General features: G+C 46.6%; 1 protein-coding gene across 3 annotated transcripts in view; it reads left to right on the top strand.

Moving 5' to 3' along the window:
• The first annotated feature begins 5160 nt into the window (after window positions 1-5160).
• SP1 (Sp1 transcription factor) overlaps window positions 5161-23238 on the top strand; it is a 44909-nt gene continuing 26831 nt past the window's right edge. Inside the window, exons 1-2 of one of the 3 annotated variants that reach the window (XM_082245625.1) lie at window positions 5161-5284; window positions 7208-7293. In XM_082245625.1, coding sequence (XP_082101751.1) covers window positions 5278-5284; window positions 7208-7293 — 93 coding nt within the window. In that variant the 5' untranslated portion in view covers window positions 5161-5277. Of the gene's footprint in view, window positions 5285-5607; window positions 5681-7207; window positions 7294-23238 lie in introns of those variants that run through there. The other 2 variants (XM_082245626.1, XM_082245627.1) reach the window with 2 other exon arrangements.

The following is a 23238-nucleotide window of genomic DNA, read 5'->3' as shown; positions in this document are numbered from 1 at the left end:
CACCAGATCCTCCCTGAGAGGAAGCCGCCAGAGGAACGTCAGCGACCAGCCGCACCAGATCGGCGTACCAAGCCCAGCGAGGCCAGTCCGGAGCCACTAAGATGACTGGAATCCCTTCTGCCTTGATCCTGCATAGAAGTCTAGGCAGAAGCTTGAGAGGAGGAAAGGGGTAAATCAGGTAATACAGACCTCACGGGGCCACCAGGGTGTCTGTTGCGTCCGCCAGAGGATTCCTTGACCTCTGCACCTTTCTGTTGAGCCAAGACGCCAACAGATCCACCTCAGGGGTGCCCCACTGGAGACACAGCTGATGAAATACCTCCGGATGAAGGGACCACTCTCCGGGGTCAAACGCCTGCCAACTGAGCTAATCTGCCTGCCAATTTTCCACCCCGGGAAGGTGTACAGCAGAGAGGGCTGGAATGAACCGTTCTTCCCACCTTAGAATGCTGGCTACCTCCAGAGCCGCCAGTACACTTCTTGTGCCCCCTTGGTGATTGAAATAAGCCAGGGCCGTGGCATTGTCTGATTGAATGCGCACTGGACAACCGTGAAGACGATCTGTCCAATGGTCCAGACACAGTCTGATTGCTCCAAGTTCCAAGACCTTGATCGGGAGTCTGGACTCTTCCAGCGTCCAGATCCCCTTAGCAGAATGCTTGCCGAGGCCGCCTCCCCAGCCGGACAGGCTGGCATCTGTGGTGACCACTGTCCAATACAAGGGGAGGAAGGATTTTCCCAGCTGAAGCGCCAGAGAAGGAAGCCACCATATCAGTGACTCCTTCATGACCCGACTCAGCCGGATCTGATTGTCCAGAGACTGCAGAGTCTTGTCCCATTTGGTCAGAATTTCCCTTGCTGGGACCTCGTATGGAACTGCGCAAACGGAACCGCCTCGAAGGTAGACACCATCAGGCCCAGCACCCACATGCAAGTCTGGAGGGATGACCATTTGTTGGATGGCAGGAGGCGAATTGCAGCCTGCAATTTCTAGAGTTTGTCCAGAAGAAGGAGCACTCTGGCTAAGGCTGAGTCCAGAGTCAGGCCCAGATAGTCCAGCTTTCTGGACGGAGCAGACTTCCGAAAATTCAGAATCCAAACGAACTCCCGCCGAGTTCGTATTGTGATCTCCAGGTTCTCCACCAAAGCAGAGGGAGACTTTGCTCGCAGAAGGAGATTGTCCAAGTAGCCCAGTACCGCAATCCCCCATTGGCGTAGCAAAGCTAGCACTGGGGCTAAAAATTTGTGAAGACCAGAGGACCAAAGGGTAATGCCACAAACTGATAATGCTCCTCTCCCACAGCAAAGCGGAGAAAATGCTGGTGGCTGACACATATTGGAATGTGAAGGTAGGCATCCTTGATATCGATAGAGGTGAGGAAATCCCCTTGATGCAGGGATGCCACCACCGTTCAAATGGACTGCATTCTGAACTTCTGTACCCACACAAAGCAGTTTAGCGCCTTGAGGTCCAGGATTGGACGCACATTGCCTACCTTCTTATAAGCTGTGAACAAGTTTAAGTAAAAATCCCTAGAATGTTCGGAATCACCCCTCGAAGGAACAGGTCCAAAAATCAGCGAAGATGTCCCCTAACCCCTTATACGGGAGAGGGCGCACCTTCTTGCAGAAGGACCCTTGTCCACGGGTCTGGAGAAGCCCGATCTTGGCTTGCCAGACAAGGTTTGTTTGGATCCTCCAGAACAGGCCCTGAAAGGCTTCGAGCCCTTGTTAGTTGACTCTGAGGGACAAAAAAAACATCTTATGAGCGGAGAAGGAAGGCCCGCGGCTATGAGGTTCCTTGCCCTTAGTAGCCTGCGGAAGAAAAGTACTCTCCCCCCGTGAGACCTTTAATGATGTCATCCAGGGTAGCTCCAAACAGGCGATCTCCTTGAAAAGGAAGATCAGCCAAGGCCTTTTTATGAAATCTGATCCACAACCAGCACTTGAGCCAAAAGACACACCGAAGGACCACAAAACAGAGAGGCGAGGCCATCAGGGGAGCTGCATCCAAAGAGGCATCACAGATAAACTGTAGCCCCTGGATCCTCCAGGTCACGGTGTAGGAGCTTAGCCCACTTGGCCAGAATTTGCGACACTAGGGCAATGGTGAATACCATGTGACTTTCGTGCAAGGCGACTGTGTTTCACGCACCCCGAAGTGAATTCACTTACCAGAAAATATGGACCCCTGGGCAGTACTGCATAGGGGTCGTAACAAGCTTTAGCTGGTAAGTGTAGAGGATGGGGCTCCTTGAATGTCTCCTAGTTTCCAATACTTAGCATGGAAAGATAGGGAAGATTCCGATAGTGCAGTATGTTCAAAACTTTTATTACATGATTTCAAAAATAAATGCACTTACAATATATCAGACGTTATAGGCATGTGGATACGTTAATGTGGAGCTCCTAGAGGTTGGTTTAATAACAGCACCATGTGTTCACCATAGGGAAAGTGGCATGCGTTCCAACACACTTCCGCTTGTGTTCCAACAGCTCAGAAGTGAAGTTGACATTGCTGCAAAGGCTGGAATCTTGTTGATGCGTTTCTCCCCTCCCAGTGGGCATTCTAATAGACTATTAGTATTAGTAGTAACTATTTAGTCTGAGAATGGGAGTCACCTTGCATGAAAGTCACATGGATGCTATGAACTAAGAGCACTATTCACGAACTTTCACTGGACACTTGCTTATATAAAAAAAATTATCTAAAAAAGTTTTTTTCTTAATATTTTTTTTTTTAATTTGTTTTAAGTAACTTTCACTTATGTGGGAATATGAAATTAAATTTATTAGTTCATGAACACAGCTTGATGATTTAATTAATTTAATTGATTCTACTTATTTAATTGCAAACCAGGTACATAGGTTTGGTGAGGTGTACTGTCTTTAGCGCTGTGTTATGGTGACCCGTGACACAAGGGACTCCAGGACCGCCGTCAGTGCATGGCTGGATGGTTGCGACCTGGAGGGCCCCGCAGCCTCAGAGAGGGGATCAGGTGGGGAAATCTGCTCCAAAGACTTCATGAGTCACCAGGGGGACCCAGGAAAAAGTTTAAAGCACTGCTAAGAAACAACCCCCACCGCGCTGGCAGCACCACATGGTCGCCAGGCACAAAGCACCAAGCGATCCTCAGCAGAGAGGGAGAGGACTTCACCAGACTCACCACCCACAGAAACAGGCACCTGCAGCCACCAGGAGAATCTGCACTAAACCTACAGTGATCAGGAAGAAAAAATGATCCAGGAGTCAGCACTGGAGGGTGAGGAAGGGCTCCCACCGCCGAAATCGCCGCCCACAGGGCTCCACTGTCATGCCGCTGCTATTTCCAATGGCAAACCACAAGAAAATGGCTGCAGGACTGCACAAACATGGCTGCCATGTATAGAAACACACAGGCTACAAAATGGGGGCACCACAAGGCTTACAAGGACCTAGGAGGGAGACCAGTCCTTAAGGACAGATCTGGGCAGGATAGGGAGGACCTGGCAGGAGCCCCCACCAAGTACAACCCCCCCCCCCGACACAATCGATCATCCGGTCACCGGGGGTGCATCCCCCTGGCCCCCATAGCACCCTGCCCCTGTCCCAGGAAAGTGGCCAGACCACCCAAACAGCCCCAGTGTGGAGGGAAGGAAGATGAGGCACTTGGCAAGGCGGGGGGGGTTGCCTGTGGGAAGGAGGGGAAAACCGGGTCCAGCCATCCCAAGGAGGGGCCCACGTCCACCCCAAAATCCTCCAGGAGTAGAGAGGGGACAGCTACTCACCATACCAGGAACCAGGTGGGCACCACTCCAGACAGAACCCCTCACCATCGAAATGGTGGGGGGACTGTCGGCCAGGTTGTATGCAGTGGTATGTGACCTCATGAGGCGTTTAGCTCGCAGGTCAGCCCCTGTTCTATGGGGCTATGTCACAGCCAACCTAGCAAGGAGCTGAGGTCTGCGCGCTCTCTGGCTGGCCAGAACAGGGTGACCACTGGATCTAGATTATCCAGCCAGATGCCCAGTCCGGCAGTTGATAGATCTCACAGGAAAAAATCCAGGAAGGAAAATTTTTTTATCTAAGAAATGTTGCCAGGACCAGAGATCTAGGCAAGGAAATAGGTCTTTACTCCTGGCTAGGCAGAAATAAAACTGAGTGGCTATAGCAGAGAGAGGGAGTATACCCCCCCCCCCCCCGGGACTACCCATGGGTGTAGCCAGAATTCTTCTCTGCCTAGTGTCCTACTCATTTAGGGGGCAGTATAACCCAATAGGTATGAATATCAGGAGCTGTGTCCATCAATGAACGAGAGAATTATTTTTCAGAATTGTCGCTCTTTTTGTGTTTATAGCGCAAAAAATAAACGCAATGGTGATCAAATACCACCAAAAGAAAGCTCCATTTGTGGGTAAAAAAATAGCACATACATTTTATTTGGGTACAGTGTCGCACGACCGCACAATTGTCAGTTATATTGACGCAGTGACGTATCACAAAAAATGGCCTGGTCATTAAGGGGGGGTAAAAGCTTCCAGTCCAGAAGTGGATAAATTACGGTCACAGCAGACACAGTGAGAGCACGCCCTCTGCAATGTATTTCCTCATAGCTGTGACATGCACGGCTCACACCTGTGTGTAGGTCAGCCATACCATATAGAAATATTCTATCCCCCCCATGAGCCGTGCTACACCGCAGACGTTTCGGTGACCTCAGTAGGGGGGGCTCCCCCTTTTCACTATCATGGGGTCTTCCTACAGACATTATAACACTACCACAACCATTATCCTAAAAGACACTTTAAACCCCCGGGAAATGGCGCCTAAATCCATGTGAGCGCAGCGCAATCTAACGACCCCTTCCCACGACCCGTCGGTCCACCCCTGTCTCTTCTTTTATTGGCTCATTTTACAGCGTTTCCTTACTCTCATTGGTCAGTCCAACTGTAAATCTGGCTTGGGCGGACCCACGAGAAAGGAGGAAGAGAGCGACGCCCTTGTTCCCTCCTATGCCACATTCCTTACTTACCACCCCCATCACCCACTCCGTGGCGGAGGGCGGGGCTACCCCGGCTTGTCATTGGAGTCGCCTTCCTGTCAGTCAGCGAGCCGGTCCCACCCTCCGCGCCACCCCATTGGGCGGGTGGAGCCGCCCCTCAGCGGGAGTGGTCGAACTGGTTGTCGATCTCCGCCCGTGATCCCGCCCCCTCCCCCCGTCTCCGCCGCGCGGCAGGCAGGTTAGGTTGCCGTCGTCTGCTAAGGTTTGTGTGAAGTGCCTGCGCAGCCCCGACGTGATGAGCGGTAAGGAATGGCGGGCGGGTGGTCGGCTGGGTTATGTGACCGAGTGTGTGTCACCCTCCCCCACCCTTAGCTCCGGGAGGAAGGGGGGAGGGAACGGTGGTACGACTGAGCCCGGTCACTATTGGGGCAGTACCAAGTTTGAGGCGGGGAGGGGAGGCCGCTGTTACCGGGGATGTCCAGGGAGGGAATTCCGCCCTCCTCACCATCGCCCCCTTTCTTCTCTCGCCCCGCAATCGGAGGAGGTGGTGGCGGACGATCCCCTCCCTTCTCTCCTCCTCTCCCGCCCTTTTCTCAGGCCCCCTCGGTGGGTGGGTGGGGTGAAGACACCAAATTGCCCCCTTCCCTCCCACCCCTTACCTGTATACCGGGAGCCTCCCCCGGGGGCCCCGGACACGGGTATGTCACCACCCTGCGGCCCACAGAGGAACTACAAGTCTCAGCATAGCCTGCTCGTAGGCCTTGTGTGTGGGGGGAGGGGTATGCTGGGATTTGTAGTCCTTCGCTAGCTGGTGTGACTGAAGGGGGATGGGGTCTGGTCATCAGATCTCTGGGGTTCATGCTGGGACTTGTCCTTCAGTTGGGGGGGTCACATCCTTAGATCATAGGGGTTCATGCTGGGCCTTGTAGTCCTTCACCAGTGAGGGGGGGGGTCACATCCTTAGATCATATGGGTTCACGCTGGGACTTGTTGCCTTTCACCAGTGGCGGTCCATCTTTAGATCATAGGGGATCATGCTGGGCCTTGTAGTCCTTCACCAGTTGGGGGATGGGGGGCATTCTTAGATTGTAGTTTTTTTTTTTTTTTGCTGGGCCTTGTAGTCCTTCAATGGGGGGGGGGGGGTCACATCCTTAGATTGAAGGGGTTCATGCTGGGCCTTGTAGTCCTTTACCAGTGAGGGGGGTCATGTCCTTAGATCATAGGGGTTCATACTGGGGCTTTTAGCCCTTCACCAGTTGGGGGGGGGGGTCACATCTTTAGATCAAAGGAGTTCATGCTGGGACTTGTAGTCCTTCAGCAATGAGGGGGTCACATCCTTAGATCGTAGAGGTTCATGCTGGGCCTTGTAGTCCTTCAATGGGGGGGGGGTCACATCCTTAGATTGAAGGGGTTCATGCTGGGACTTGTAGCCTTCACTAGTTGGGGGGGTCACATACTTAAGTTCATGCTGGGACTTGTAGTCCTTCACCAGTGAGGGGATCACATCCTTAGATCATAGGGGCTCATACTGGGGCTTTTAGCCCTTCACCAGTTGGGGGGGGGGGTCACATCCTTAGATAAAAGGGGTTTTTGCTGGGACTTGTAGTTCTTTACCATTTGGGGAGGGGGGGGGGGTCACATCCATAGATTGTAGGGTTCATGTTGGGACTATTTGTCCTTCACTGGTAGGGGGATGGGGTCATGTTGGGAATTGTAGCCCTTCACTAGTGGGGGAGGGAGTCACATCCTTAGATCATAGGCGATCATGCTGGGGCTTGTTGTCCTTCACTAGTGTGGACGAGTCACAATCCTAGCTCTTAAGGGTTCATGCTGGGACTTGTAGCCCTGCACTGGGGGGTCAGGTCCTTCGCTATCAGAGGTTCATGCTGGGACTTGTTGTCCTATGTTAGTGGGAGGAGAGTATCATGTCCTTAGCTATCAGGAGATCATTCTGGGACTTGTCTACACTGCTTTCACTTCTAGTTTCTGGAAGCCATGGTGGCACTAGTACCCCCCCCCCCCCCCCCCCCCAACACACCTTTGTGATCATGGAACATCTTGGTGTGTTTCCCCCGATCTGTCATCCTGCCAACACCGGTGGTGCCCCCAACAGACCCTCCCTCCCCCATCCCGGAAATAACATTGCCCTGCCCCCACCGTGTCTCATGCTGCAAGGAGATGTGATTATGCTGATGTGTTGTGACACCTCTTCTCTGTGTGTACAGGAGATCCGGAGCACACAGCCGAAGACATGAATTCAGAGAAGACTGACGGCCACACAGGAGGAGGTGAATACACACAGAAGGGGCAGGTATGTGCAATCCCCTCTTCCTTTCCCCATAGACACACACTGTGCGTACAAGAGGAGGGTGGGGAGGGGAGTTGTCTATTGTGTGGCCTGCAAGACTTTCCTCCACCCTTTGCCTGCCGGTCCACCCGCCTCCCACACTGACTGCCCACTGGGGGCTGGCTCCACAAACCCATTGTCCCTGCCCTGTCCCTCCTGTTCTCTCATCCCTACAACATGCTGGTTTGTTTACATGCTGGCACACTTTAGGGTGTTCCTCTCGCCCTTATTGAGGATGCCAGTTATGGAGGTTTTCCTAGCAGTTAATGGGTTAACACGTATGTGCGTAGATCACTACAGATTACTCCCACTTCAGGATGGAAGTCATAGGTCATCACCGGCTTCCATGATGTGAATAATGCTGTACAGTTTTATGTCGTAGCTTAATCCCCGCGGTTTGTGTAGATTTCAATAAATGTTAGGGTTGTTTATCTCTACATGTTAAATCACCTACCGAAATCTAAATGTATGTATGGTTGTGTGTGTGTGTGTGTATAAATCATTTTTTTTTTTTTTTAATGGTGGTTGCAGCATACATACAATTTAATTTTCAAATTGTACATTCTTATTAGTGTGCTTTTTAAAGTGATTATTTTATATTACTGAATTAGAATATTTTGTTAAATACATTTTTTTTTTTCATGATTATCTTCTTGAACCAGGCCTTTTTGGTATGCAAGATAAGCTTATAGCTTCAAGCAACTGGGATAAATGTGCAGTTAACTGCAACGTCAGTCTTTAAGATCACTTCCTGTTATATTTAAAAAAAACATTGGAAATGTGTGTGTGTGTGTGTATATGTATGTATAATATATGATCTCTATCTTTCCAAATGTCTATGTAAATTAAAAAAATCAGTGGTGCACTGAAATGAAGATTCTTGCCCAAAAACCAAAATGGACAGTTAAAAAAAAAAAAAAAAAAAAATAATTAAAAAAAAAAAAATATATATATATATATATTTTTTTTTTAAAGCACTTTTGCTTTACCAAAAGCGCTAGAAAAATGAATTTCTTTAAATTCTATATATGTCCGTTGCAGTGTAAAAAAATTCTGCTTGCCGCATTTTTGGTGCACATTTGCAGTTGCAAAAACTCACCTCCCCTGTGAAAACGCTGCAAAAACGCATTTCAGTCACGTGACCAATGAAAAACGCACTGTGAATGTGGCAAAATTGTGCTAGTTTTTCGTAGGCCATTATCGGCAAAGCGCTGATTACTCTATTTTCGGCTGATACCTAATCTTTGGGTTTATTTTGTATGTGTATATTCATCTGTTTGTTTAAAACTTTATTTAACCAGTTCTGGGCCGTAAGGATTTGCCCCCTTAATAACTAGGCCTTTTTTTTGCGATTCGGCACTGCTTAACTTTAACGGACGATTGTGCAGTCGTACGACGCTGTACCTAAATACCAATGATGTCCTTTTTTTCCTAAAAATAGTGATGTCTTTTGGGGGTACTTGATCACCTGATTTTTTTTTTTTTTTTTTTTGCGCTACAAACAGAGCGACAATTCTGAAAAAAAAATATATATTTCACTTTCTGCTATATAACATCCCCCAAAAAAAAAAATTAAAAATCAATTTTTTTTCATCCTTTTAGGCCAATTTGTATTCTGCTACATATTTTTGTTAAAAAAAAAAATTGCAATAAGCATATTTTGGCTGGTTTGCGCAAAAGTTATGTCTATAAACTAGGGGAAAGATTTGTCTTTTTTTTTTACATTGCGGCATATAGATCGGACCCCTAACTGACATTTTTGACACTTTTTTTGGGGGGGGGGGGGGGGGGACCAGTGACATTACTACAGTACTAATCAGTGCTAAAAATATGCACCGTTAGGGCCCTTTCACACGGAGCGGACCGTATTGCGATTTTCTTTTCACGGACAAGTGTCATCCGGTTTGTATGTCCACATATCATCCCATCTGTTTGCTGATGATATACGGACATAATGTATGTCTATGGGATTGCGGATGTTAACGGATGACACCGCTGACATCCGATTTTGCGTCCTTTCCGTTTTTTAAACGGAAGAAAAAATAGGCTTCTGTTCCGTTCCAAAAAAATGGAACAGACCTGAAAGGACGCAAATCGGATGTCAGCGGATGGAAGAATGGGTAACAACATTTGGCTTTTAAATATGCAGGCTTTGTATCTTTTGTAGAATTGCTGCACATTTTTGTGCCTTGCAGATTTTTTTCCACTGCATGTTTTCCAGACAGCATCTGTCTGGATAAATCAAAATGGACTTTAGAATGACAATAACTACAATACTCCTTATAGTGGCACCCTGAGGTGTACACTGTTTAACCACTTGCTGACCAGCCGCTGTGTTTTTACTGCGGCAAAGTGGCGCTATTGCATGAAACTACGCACCTGTAGTTTAATATGCGCTAGATGGTGCCATCGGGCCGCCGGCTTGATTGCGCCGTCATTGGTTAGCGGGGGATGTCAATAAACAGGTCAGATGGACCCAATGTCCGCCGGCCGCTTGCGCTCATCCCCAGGAGAAGCAGAACGCTGGAAGGGCATGTTCTGCAAGGGGACAAAAAGTAACTGGCGTTTTTTTTTGCACTGATCATTGTATTGGTGTCACTGGTCCCCAAAAAGTGTCAGATGCCTGCCACATCCTCACAGTTCTGCTAAAGATCGCTGCCATTACTAGTAAAAAAAATAAATCCATAAAAATATTGCATAGTTTGTAGATGCTATGACTTTTGCGCAAACCAATCAATATACACTTACTGGGGTTTTTTTTCCCACAAATATGTAGCAGAATACATATTGGCCTAAATTAATGAAAAAAAATGGAGATATATATAATTTTTCAAAATGGTAGCTATTTTTTTTTTTTGTTCATAGCGCACAAATTCAAAACCACAGAGGTGATCATATGCCACCAAAGAAAGCTCTATTTGTGGGGGGAAAAAGGGACATCAATTTTATTTGGGTACAGCGTCGCATGACTGCGCAATTGTCAGTTAAAGTAACACAGTGCCATATCGCCCAAAATGGCCTGATCTTAAGGGGGGTAAAACCTTTCAGTCCAGAAGTGGTTAAATTCCGTACACACCATCAGAAAATCGGGCCAAAAAAATAATGCTTTCGAAGTGATCGTTCGATAATCTGATTTTGTTTGTACACAGTTTTCAAGAGCCGATCAGGGGAGATAATGCAACCTTTTCCGATGGGGATGGGACTGTGAAATACCAGATCAGACGATTTTGGTTTATTCAGTACAGTTGTTTGAAAATACATTACAAAACATTATATTACTTCCGAATTTTCATTCTGTCATACGAGAATTTTCACAACTTTAGTAACCTCTTCATTTTCGATATGATACTAGCATGCAACAAAAAGGACGATCATTGGTCTGATATTGTCATTGTGTGTACGAGGCTTTGGACCATTGTCCCTCAACCGTTTTTCAGTCAAGGCACCCTTTACCCAGTTATGGACCACCCACCGTGTGTTTACGTCGGTACTTTAATGTTAAACACCGGGGTTATGGCAGGAGATAGCTGCCATAACCCTGGTATGCTTTTAAACAGCAGGCGGTCCGCTTTAACATAAGGGTGGTCCCAGCAGGGGACTCACCATTGGATCACCTTTATGGGCGGCAGGAGAGGTGCCTCCCCCCTCGTTAGCCGTCTGTAGCAGGGGGAAAGCCTTAGAGAGCCCCCTTTTTTTTTTTTTTTTTTTTTTTCATCATGGAAAAATTTTTTTTTTGTTTTGCTATTTAGTATAGATGTGAGATCTGAGGTCTTTTTGACCCCAGATTTCACATTGAAGAGGTCCTGTCCTGCTTATTTCTATTACAAGGGATGTTTATATTCCTTGTAATAGGAATAAACGTGATCAAAATGTTTTTTATAAAAGGTCAAATAAATAGGAAAAAAAAAAACAGCCCTAATTTATCAATTCCTGATTGCTTAATTGGATAGCCCCCACCCCAGGTTTAAGAGTATATAAGTACAGTATCACTTGGGGGGGCACGTTTACTTTTTGGGGGCTCTTCTATAAGTGGGGAGCACTTCTGATTCTGCACTTCAGAGAATGCACAAAATGAATGAACACAGGAAAGGCTGAGATATACACCACATAGACTGCAGGTGACCTTATTTACCCCTTCAGCTCTCTCCTTGTAAAATGCTCTCTCTACCCCTCCTGACAGCCATGTCCTCTATCCTTAAACTCCCTCTGCTTCACCCCTCTTCTCCACCCCACATCTTATATATATCACCCTCACTTCTGTCCTCACCTTATTACTGCACTCACCATCTCCTGCTACTTCTAAATCCACACGCACACAAATCCTCCAGGACACTGGGGCATGTCCCTTCATATAAATCTCACACTCATATTACCACCCTCACCTTTCTGCTTCTCCTAGCCTCTGGAGACGTATCCCCAAACCCTGGGCCTCATCATCTACCCGTGCTCAACACACCACTTACCCTACACCCTCTGGCTGCAGCCACACTCAGCACATTCTAGTTCCCATCTCTCTTCTTCCCAAGACCAGACTCCCTTTCTCTTGCGCCCTTTGGAACGCCCTCTCTGTCTGTAATAAACTCACTTCTCTCCGTGACCTTTTCATCGCTAACTCATTTAATCTACTTGCCATCACCGAAACCTGGCTTCACGAATCCGACACTGCATCTTCTGCTGCCCTATCCCAAGGTGGTCTTCTATGGACTCACTCCCCTAGACCCAATGAACGCAAGGGAGGGGGTGTCGGGATCCTTCTAGCCCCACATAGCAGCTTTCAGGTACTTCACCCACCTCCCTCTCTGTCACTCTCCTCATTTGAGGTACACTGCATTTGTCTTTTCTCCCCTGTTTCTCTAAGGATAGCTGTGATCTACCGCCCCCCTGGACCAGTATCAACCTTTCTTGATGACTTCTCTGCCTGGCTACCCTAATTTCTCTCTTCCGAAATCCTCACAATCATTCTCGGTGACTTCAACATCCCTATTAATACTAACACTCCTTCCACTTCCAAACTTCTTAGTCTAACCTCCTCCTTAGACCTGAAGTAATGGATACATGCTTCTACTCACTCTGAAGCGAATATCCTTGACCTTGTTTTCTCCCACCTACGCACAACCTTTCAAACAATCCTTTCCCTCTCTCTGATCACTACCTTATTAGTTTCACACTCTCCCTCTCCTCCACTTCCTCTCCCTCCAGCTACCTTACAGTTAAACCTACGCCATCTCAACCCTTCTCTTCTCTACTCTGCTACCGACCACCTCTATGACAAAATCGCACCTCTGTCCTGCACCAACCTTGCCACTTCTGTCTACAACGCTTCACTCTTAGCCTCCCTGGTCACACTGGCCCCCCTCACCACACACCGAATCAGGCCCCGACCCCTTCAACCTTGGCAAACAGATAACACTAGAAGTCTGAAAAAGCATAGCCGTGCTCTTGAGCGCCTATAGCTTAAGACTAGGTCTCAGAAGGACTTCAACCGATATAAATCTGTTCACCTTCTGGCCCTATTCTATGCTCTCTAACCCACATCTTCAATCTCTCCCTCCCTTCTGGCATCTTCCCCAACTCTCTAAAACATGCACTAGTCAGCCCCATACTTAAAAAGCCCTCACTGGACCCAACCGATCTGAACAACCTACGCCCTATTTCCTTGCTCCCCTTTTCATCCAAACTCCTCGAACGTCTAGTCTACAACCGACTGTGCGACCACCTTGCCGAGAATAGCCTCCTTGATCCCCTTCAATCTGGATTTCGGCCTCAACACTCCACTGAAACTGCTCTCCTAAAACTGACAAACGATCTACTAATGGCCAAAAACCAATAGACACTATTCTGTACTCCTCCTCCTGGACCTTTCTGCTGCCTTTGATACGGTTGACCATCCCCTCCTCAAAAAACTCCATGCCTTTGGTCTCCGTGACTGTACTTTTCACTGGTTATCTTCCTAGTTATCCAACCGCACCTTTAGCGTTATGTACAATTCTACTTCCTCCTCTCCTCTTCTCTGTTGGGGTCCCCCAAGGCTCTGTTCTTGGACCCCTCCAGTTTTCAAACTACACCTCCTCTCTGGGTCAGCTGATGGCCTCCCACGGCTTCCAATACCACCTCTACGCTGACGATACCCAAATCTACCTATCCACACCTCAGCTCTCTCCCTCAGTCTCCTCGCGCATCACTAATTTACTATCAGATATATCGGTCTGGATGTCTCACCACTTCCTCAAACTAAATCCATCCAAAACCGAGCTTATAATTTTTCCTCCACCGCGTGCCCCTTCCCCTGATTTCTCCGTCAATATCAATGGCATTACCATCAGCCCATCCCCACATGCCAAGGTCTTAGGTGTTGTCCTGGACTCTGAACTCTCCTTCAAACCCCACATCCAATCGCTGTCCAAATCTTGCCGCCTCAGCCTCCGCAACATCTCCAAAATACGCCCCTTTCTAACCAAAGACGCAACAAAACTCCTAGTTCACTCCCTGGTCATCTCGCGCCTCGACTACTGCAATTCCCTTCTCATTGACTTACCTCTACACAGGCTATCCCCCCTTCAATCCATCATGAATGCTGCCGCCAGACTCATCCACCTTACCAATCGCTCAGTGTCCGCCGCTCCTCTCTGTCAAGCCCTCCACTGGCTTCCGCTCACCCAACAAATTAAATTCAAAATACTTACAACATCTTACAAAGCAATCCACAGCCTAGCCCCCAACTACATCACTAGCCTAGTCTCAAAATACCAACCTAATCGCTCTCTTCGTTCTTCTCAAAACCTCCTGCTCTCTAGCTCACTCATCACCTCCTCCCATGCTTGCCTCAGGGACTTTTCCGGAGCCTCTCCAATCCTATGGAACTCCTTACCCTTATCTGTCCGATTATCCCCCACTCTATTAGCTTTTAGGCGATCTCTGAAAACCATCCTCTTCAGAGAAGCCTATCCTACCAACCCCTAACAAATGTACCTCCTTTTTCTCCATCAACCCATCCCCCACAGTTATTGCCTTTTGTTTCACTTGACCCTCCCTTCCAGATTGTAAGCTCTAATGAGCAGGGCCCTCTAGTTCCTCCTGTTTTGAACTGTATTGTAACTGTATTGTCTTCCTTCACATTGTAAAGCGCTGCACAAACTGTTGGCGCTATATAAATCCTGTAATAATAATAACATTGAAAACCTGTGGCTTTGTCCAGGCATGCTTTTCCCTCCTGCTGGTTTGTATACATTTTTTAAGCATTTTGCCAAGGTACCCCTGAAGAAACCTGAAGGCACCCTTGTTGAAATACTCTGCTTTCGACTTTAGATTACGTGTTAGAAAGCTGGAAAGTGAAGGCGGTTTCCTTTTATTATTGGCAAGGATGTTGTACCTTTTTATCGTAAAAAGAAATAAATTTAACAATGCTGCTGTTCCTTACCCCTTGCTGACCACCCTATAGCAGTAATAGTGGGGATTAAATGCCACTGAACGAAAAGGTCTATTTGTGTGAAAAAAAAAGATAAATAAGTTTGTCATTACAAGTGCAACAGTGCTGAAACCTGAAAATTGGCCTGGGCAGGAAGAGGGCAAATGAGCCTGGTATTGACGTGGTTAAAGAAAGGAGTGGAAACACGCAAGTCTAAGGTGGGAGGCCAAAGGACTCCACCTATATACAAATTTTTTGGATAGACAAAACGTTTTAAGTGTCACTAAGGCCCCTTTCATGCTTGTGCGACCTAAAAGTCGCACAGTTTTGACTGGACTTGAAGCAATGCCTATGTCTATTGCAGGGCTTGACCAATTTGCTTGAAATCTAGGAGCCAGTTTTTTTTTTTTCGCGCATGCCGAATGGCCGGCTGATGTTGCCCGGCATTCGACCCGTTTGTACTTTTACTTCTTCTGAGAGATATTAAAGGAACACGCCAACAGCCATGACCACTTCAGTGATTTGAAGTGGTCATGGTGGTAGGAGTCAGAAACACTGCACATGCTGGGATATTTACAATTATGTGCTGGGGGCTTGTTGCACTCCTAGCACATGTGATTAACTGCTGGCGGGAAATGTGAGGAGCGGCACTGGAGGAAGCATGCAGAGCCGATACTTCCTGTATCTCTCCTCTCACAGGCGGAGTGCATTTGATAACAGGATGGAGCCAGAACTATACAGGAAGCATCGGCTCCGTTCTGTCACAGTGGACAGATACCGTTCTGTCGCCAGATACCCCAAGTTTCCTGCGGAGTGTGGGAGTGGCACCCGCAGTGTAACCTAGGCGCCAGGCCGCTAATTCTAGTCGCCAATGTGACTTGGCGCCTGGGGTTTGTCAAGCCCTGGTCTTTGGACCCCAAAACGCATCCAAGTCGGACCAAAGTAGTGCAGGGACTACTTGAATTTCTTGTGACTTGAAGTCGCACAAATATGAAAGGTAAATCATGGAGTACGACTTGTCATACGACTTTGCAGTCGCACAAGTGTGAAAGGGGCCTTAAGGCAAAACTTTTTTACGTTTTGGATAGAGTGGAGTGAAATTAGAACTGTTGTCAGGTTTTGTTGCTGTCTGTGCCTGTCTGAGAGATTCACCCTCTATTTGTTCTGTTTATCTTTTATCATCAAAAGTATAAGAAAATACCTAAATTTGGGTTGACATCAGAACAGGAATAAAAGAGAATTTGAAATTTGAAATGTTTCAAGGGTCTTGATGAAAGGGCAGAAGGAACAACCAATAATATCGGTAGATTAAAATTTATAATTAGTTTGGGACTTAAGAATAGACGATAGATATTGGAATTCGAGTAAAGGAACAGGAATGATGGTGGACTGGAGGTGACTTTTCAAAGGAGTAGGGACCAGAAAAGTTGACATCTATGCTAGGGCTGGAACTAAAGCTATATTTCATCATCAATTAGTTGGCCAATTATTGTTTTGATTAACCACTTTAAGACTGGAATGATCTGCTCCCTTCCTGACCAGGCCCTATTTTGCGATTCGGCACTGCGTTACTTTAACGGACAATTGCGTGGTCGTGCGACGCTGTACCCATATAAAATCGTTGTCGTCCCCCCCCCCCCCCACAAATAGAGCTTTCTTTTGGTGGTATTTGATCACCTGTGCGATTTTATTTATTTTTCTCTCCTCGCTATAAACAAAAAAAGAGCGACAATTCTGAAAAAAAAAACGATTTTTCACATTCTGCTATTTTTGACACTTTTGGGGGTACCAGTGACATTACTACATTAATCAGTGCTAAAAATATGCACTGTTACTGTAATAATGACACTGGCAGGGAAGGGGTTAACATGGGTGATCAAGGGGTTAAATGTGAAGGGAGTGATTCTAACTGTGGGGGGCGTGGCTTCTGAAATGATCATAGACATGTGATCCTATATAGATAATTTCAGGGAGAAGAACGGTCAGATGTGTTTACAACAGCTGCCCATCCTTCTCTGTCAGCGGGGAAGGATCGCGGGTGTCAGGTAGGGATGCACCGATCCGATATTCGGATCAGATATCGGCGCTGATATGGCCGTTTTTGATGGATCGGTAACATTGGCCGATCCGTTTTTGCTTGGTAACGGCTCAGCCATCCCTTACTAGGTGCAGTAGTAGTATGGGATGGGAGCCGCTACTTCCTGTATAGGTCCGGCTCACAGGCGGAGTGATATCAGATGCACTCCGCCTGTGAATGGAGGAACCGTACACATGAATTAGCGGCTTTGCTCTGTACTGCAGCCGCTTACTTTGTGTGTAGCTCCGGATCGGTTCCGGTATCGTCGATTTCACAACGCCAGATATCGGTATCGGGTCCAAAAAAGTCGGATCGGTGCATCCCTAGTGTCAGGCGGAAGTCGGAGCCGCCTGCCCACTGCATCGACTTCCTGCTGATGAGCGGGAGCGCGCCCCCCTAGCCTCCCGAGAACGAGCGCCGTACATGTACAGCGATTTGCCTGGGAGCAGCTGCCTGCAGTACATCTGCTGCGGGCAGTCATAAACTGGTTAAGTGTGGTGTACAATTTAGATAGCTATATAATGCGGCTTCTTCTTTTTCTCCTTCTCTCTTTTTTTTTTTTTTGCCTGGTTAATTTTGAATATATGTGGTGGTAAATATAAATAACTAGCTATATATCAAATCCACTCTGAGGACAACAGAAGAGATGCCGTATTTATTGGCGTATAACACACACCTCACTTTTAAGAGGGAAGTTTCAGGAAAAAGCCCTTCATTTTAAATAACTTTGAAGCAAAATAAGGGTAGCTCAGAACTTTTTTTTTTTTTATTTTTTTTTTTTATTTTTTTTTTAAATCAAATGCAGCCTCACCAGTGCAGTGCCCATGAAGGCAGCCTCGCCAGTGCCCATCAGCGTGGGGGGATTACAAAGAGCGGGGCGGTCTCGGTCATCTGAAGTCCCGCCTCCTGGACCAGCTCCTATGGTAGACGTTGCGTGTCCCGTCATTGGACCTGTGTGCTGTCTATCATAGGAGGCAGGACTTCGTATGACAGTGACCCCCGGGTAAGCAGGAGTAATTCTGCAGCGCTCGCCCTTCCTTCCCCTTAGTCCGTCAGTTAATGTCTAAACTGCTGGCAACAAAAGTGAGTACACCTCTAAGTTAAAATGTCCAAATTGGGCCCAAAGTGTCAAGATTTAGCGTGGGCACAATTTTTTTTTCCAGCACTGCCTTAACCCTCTTGCTCATGGAGTTCTCCAGAGCTTCACAGGTTGCCACTGGAGTCCTCTTCCACTCCTCCATGACGACATCACGTAGCTGGTGAATGTTAGAGACCTTGCGCTCCTTCACCTTGTGTTTGAGGATGCACCATAGATGCTTAATAGGGTTTAGGTCTGGAGACATACTTGGGCAGCCCACCACCTTTACCCTCAGCTTCATTAGCAAGGCAGTGGTCGTCTAGGAGGTGTGTTTGGGGTCGTTATGTTGGAACAGACATTAATGGCTGTGTTATTTTGAGGGGACAGCAAATTTACACTGTGGGGACAGCAAATTTACAAATAGAGCATGCATCCCCCCTAGACAGGAGCAGACAGCAAAGAATCTGACAGGAGTTCTGGTCCACAGCGCACATCTGCATCCATACTGAGGACATCTGTGCCTTGAGAGCATGCTCTTAGTTGTCATGGACGTCTCTAGTAATGGTCGGGAGCCAGTGCAACATGGTCCTGATCATGTGACAACCAATCAGTGACTACATGATCAAGCAGTCCTTCTCATCCCTGGGGCATAAAGACCCATTTAAAGGAACATCTGGGCAAGAAGGAGTTTTGCTACATAAGTAAATGACAGAAGCATGTGAACAGAGTAAATGTCGAGGGCATGGTCATAGCATGCCAATGTACTTCGTATATCATATGTTACATGCAATGCACTTTGTATATTCAATATACAGAGCAGGTCGACAAAGTCTCCTCACAGCCTGTGTAGGTGTATGTGCATGCTGGGATCACTAGGACTCCTGGCCTTTTGTGTACAGTGAGGAAACTAATACACCGTGTATTACAGCAGACTGTGATTATATAAGACACCTGAAAAGTCGTATATCTTCTTCTCCAAGCTACCCATCCTGTCTCGCTGAGCACACCTCACAGGAACAACACGTGTAGTCCACACACTGGGCTCATGGCCCCCTGCGGCTGCCCGCGACATGCCTGATAAAAGGGGCGGAGTGACCTGATAACCAATAGATAAGGGGCAGGGTTGAAGGGTATGAAGCCGAGGCACGTAGGCGGTCTGCTTCATTAAGTGGAGTATATGCTAGGAGCGCGCTCTCTCTTTTGATGCATTTGCGCAATTGCGATGCGGCGGTTCTCTGCATCGATGCAGAATTGTTCAAGGCTGCAACAAAAAAAATATTGGGGGCATACCCAATTTGTTCAAGGCTGCATCACGATGCACTGATTATTTTCAACACCCCTTATAATTACATTTAGATATCAAGAAGTTGGATGTTCAGGGTATTTTAACTGGGAGTCAGACATGAAGCTATATGAAAGGTGGAGGGGATATAAACCTTTACTTTGAGGCTTGGTTCACACTGATGCGATGCTGGAAACACAAAGAAATGACTGCGTTTCCCACATATCACCGCATATCAATCTCACTGTGTTCATGCGATCTGCTGCGGGTCTCAATTAAGTCAGCGACACCCCATAAGCAGGTTGCATAACGCAGTGTGTTTTCTAGAATCAGAACGCATGGGTATGAGCACCCATGCAATCCAATTCCAGTGCAGCAAAAAAGAAGGTGCCTGCACCTCTTTGGTGTGGATGCAGTGCGATTTGAGCCATACAAAATGGTGGGCTTAAATTGCTCTGGAATGCGGTGAAATTCCTGTGCGAATTACATGCGGTGTGACGCATCACACCAGTGTGAACCCAGCCTAAATGTAATTGGTAATGCCTTCTATTACCTCCAGTCTCAGGCCCCAGTCTCTCTGGGCTCAGATACTGATCTTCCCTGCACAGAGCCCTAAAGAAGTTGTAAACCGCTGCACCTTTTTTTTTTTTTTCCCTCGAGGCAAAATCATAATGTGCTAGTATGCATGCACGGGAGCCGCCAGTCACGGCACACTGCTCTGAAGAAACGGCACGGGTGGCTGTTTCTTCAGAGCGCATGTGCCAGTGGTGCAACTGACTGCTAGCTCAGTAAATATTTCTTAAATGGTGCATGTTTAGGAGATATTTACACTACCTATAGGTAAGCCTTAATATATGCTTACCTATAGGTAAAACTTAAAAATGGAAGTTTACTTCATCTTTAAAGAGTTTGGAAACCTATTTAAAAAAAAAAAAAAAAAAAAAACTTGCCATACTTACATGTTCTGTGTAAAAGTTTTGCACAGATCAACCCCAATCCTCCTCTTCTGGGGTCCCCGCCGGCTCTTCTGGATTCTCCTGCTTTCAGACTGCCCCTATGCCAAGCCTTGTAATAGAAATAGTGCCCCTGTTTCAATGTAAAAAAAAAAATCTCTGCCTTTTTAGAATCACTTTAAATCACTTCCTTCTCCTGCCCTGGACTACATTTCCCATGAGTCATTGGTCACATTTGCAAATTCTCAGGTACTTACTGACATGTATGTATGTATGTATGGTGTACTGAGCTGTATGTGTGCTGCACTGTGTATACTGACATGTATGGATGGTGTACTGAGCTGTATGTGTGCTGCACTGTGTATACTGACATGTATGGATGGTGTCCTGAGCTGTATGTGTGCTGCACTGTGTATACTGACATGTATGGATGGTGTACTGAGCTGTATGTGTGCTGCACTGTGTATACTGACATGTATGGATGGTGTACTGAGCTGTATGTGTGCTGCACTGTGTATACTGACATGTATGGATGGTGTACTGAGCTGTATGTGTGCTGCACTGTGTATACTGACATGTATGGATGGTGTACTGAGCTGTATGTGTGCTGCACTGTGTATACTGACATGTATGGAGGGTGTACTGAGCTGGATGTGTGCTGCACTGTGTATACTGACATGTATGGATGGTGTACTGAGCTGGATGTGTGCTGCACTGTGTATACTGACATGTATGGAGGGTGTACTGAGCTGGATGTGTGCTGCACTGTGTATACTGACATGTATGGAGGGTGTACTGAGCTGGATGTGTGCTGCACTGTGTATACTGACATGTATGGATGGTGTACTGAGCTGTATGTGTGCTGCACTGTGTATACTGACATGTATGGATGGTGTACTGAGCTGTATGTGTGCTGCACTGTGTATACTGACATGTATGGAGGGTGTACTGAGCAGTATGTGTGCTGCACTGTGTATACTGACATGTATGGAGGGTGTACTGAGCTGTATGTGTGCTGCACTGTGTATACTGACATGTATTGTATGGATGGTGTACTGAGCTGTATGTGTGCTGCACTGTGTATACTGACATGTATGGAGGGTGTACTGAGCAGTATGTGTGCTGCACTGTGTATACTGACATATATGGAAGGTGTACTGAGCTGTATGTGTGCTGCACTGTGTATACTGACATGTATGGATGGTGTACTGAGCTGTATGTGTGCTGCACTGTTTCCTGATATGTAAATAAATATTGCATTCTGTATGCAAGCCAACTAATCAATTATGAAAATAGTCAATTAGTAGAAACTAAGGGCAGGCTAGAAAACAATATCACTAGCACAGTATTTATCAACCTTTTTTCAGTTAAGGCACACTATAAATCCACAAATGTAGGACACCCAACGTTAGAAGTGATTTATTTTTCCAAAGCAAATACACCTTTGCACATTGGTACTGACTAGTATTCTAATGTTTCCCTTCTCCCTCCGTTTCTCTCCCTCGCTCAGCTAATGTGACCCCAGTGCTGATGGCAGGGGCAAACAAGGACGCTGTGCAGGCACCGCACATTCCCCACTAAGTGATGACATCATTTGTTGTGAGGACATCAGCGGCTGGACAGTTTAAATGGTGCACGATGAGAGCCCGTGGCTTTGTGTAACTAAAAGGCAGACTTTATCCATTTGCTGCCTTGCATACAATTGTTTGTGGGCGATTTTAAGGCATTTTGCCAAGGCACCCCTGAAGAAACCTCAAGGCACCCCAGGGTGCCCGGGAACCCTGGTTGAAAAAGGCTGATCTAGCAGACATCACAATTTTTGTTCTGCTTATTGCTTTCAAATTAGGCTTTAGCAGCTGTTTGTGTGCCCTCTTGGATAAAAAATATTTGGGAGAAGTGTTATAGGGGAACATTGACATTTGTTGTGAATCCTTGTGCCAAAAGTATTGCTTTTGCAGTTGCTGAGTATTCTAATTTTCACTTCTGAGTGTTGTGGGAGCATTGGAGGATCCAACAGTTCTCTGAAAACAGCAGGGACCATGGTGCAAGATGAAGCGGTTAATGAGATGTAGCCTTTGACTTTAAAAGTAATGTCTGATTTATTTCAGACGTTTGACACCCTGCTGCAACCTATTTTTTAAGCATATTGTGGCTTTGGATTGTTCTAAGAGACCTTAGCGATTGTGCCCTGTTGGCCAGTAAAGAGTGTATATGCATGGGGGCTAATTCAAAGAGTTACTAAAGGCTAATGTGTGTGTTTTTTTTTTTCCGCCCTGGAAGATTTTACCCCCTTCCTGACCAGGTCCTATTTTGCGATTCGGCACTGCGTTACTTTAATGGACAATTGTGCGGTCGTGCAACGCTGTGCCCAAACAAAATTTACGTCTTTTTTTTTTTTTTTTTAACCACAAATAGAGCTTTTTTTTGGTGGTATTTGATCACCTGTGCGATTTTTAATTTTTGCGTTATAAACAAAAAAAGAGCAACAATTTTGGGGGGGAAAAAAGAATATTTTTCACATTCTGCTATGATTCCCAAAAAAAAAAATTAAAAAACAAAATTTTTTTAACATTTTAGGCCAATTTGTTTTCTGCTACATGTTTTTGGTAAAAAAAATGGCAATAAGCGTATTTTGATTGGTTTGCGCAAAGTTTATCGCGTTTACTAACTATGGGAAAGATTTATGTCCTTTTTTATTGTTTTTTTTTTTTTTTTTTTACTAGTAATGGCGGCGATCTGCGATTATTTATTTTTTTGCGGGACTGCGGCTGACAGGTCGGACCCCTAACTGACATTTTTGACACTTTTTGGGGGACCATTGACATTACTACAGTAATGCTGAATCCTGTGATCTCCTCCTGTCTGTCACTGAGAAGATCCGCCTGCTTTGTTTACATAAGCATGCGGGTCTTCTTACAGTTTCCCCAACGTTCGGCGAAGGGAGGCCCGACTTCCGCTGTGTCTAAACACAGTGGGAACGTGCCTCCGGTGGCACGCACATGCCGCCAAAATCACTAGGAGTCCAGCGACGTAGGTCTACGTCGCTGGACCCAGGGATGCCGCAGTAGGATTACTGTGAGCAGTCGACAAGTGGTTAAATATGTTTTACTTACC

The sequence above is a fragment of the Pelophylax lessonae genome (assembly GCF_965119305.1).
Source record: "Pelophylax lessonae genome assembly, chromosome: 2".
In the NCBI taxonomy this organism is placed as follows: Eukaryota; Metazoa; Chordata; class Amphibia; order Anura; family Ranidae; genus Pelophylax; species Pelophylax lessonae.
Note: the sequence above shows the minus strand (reverse complement) of the source record. Positions and strands in the feature narration are given on the sequence as shown.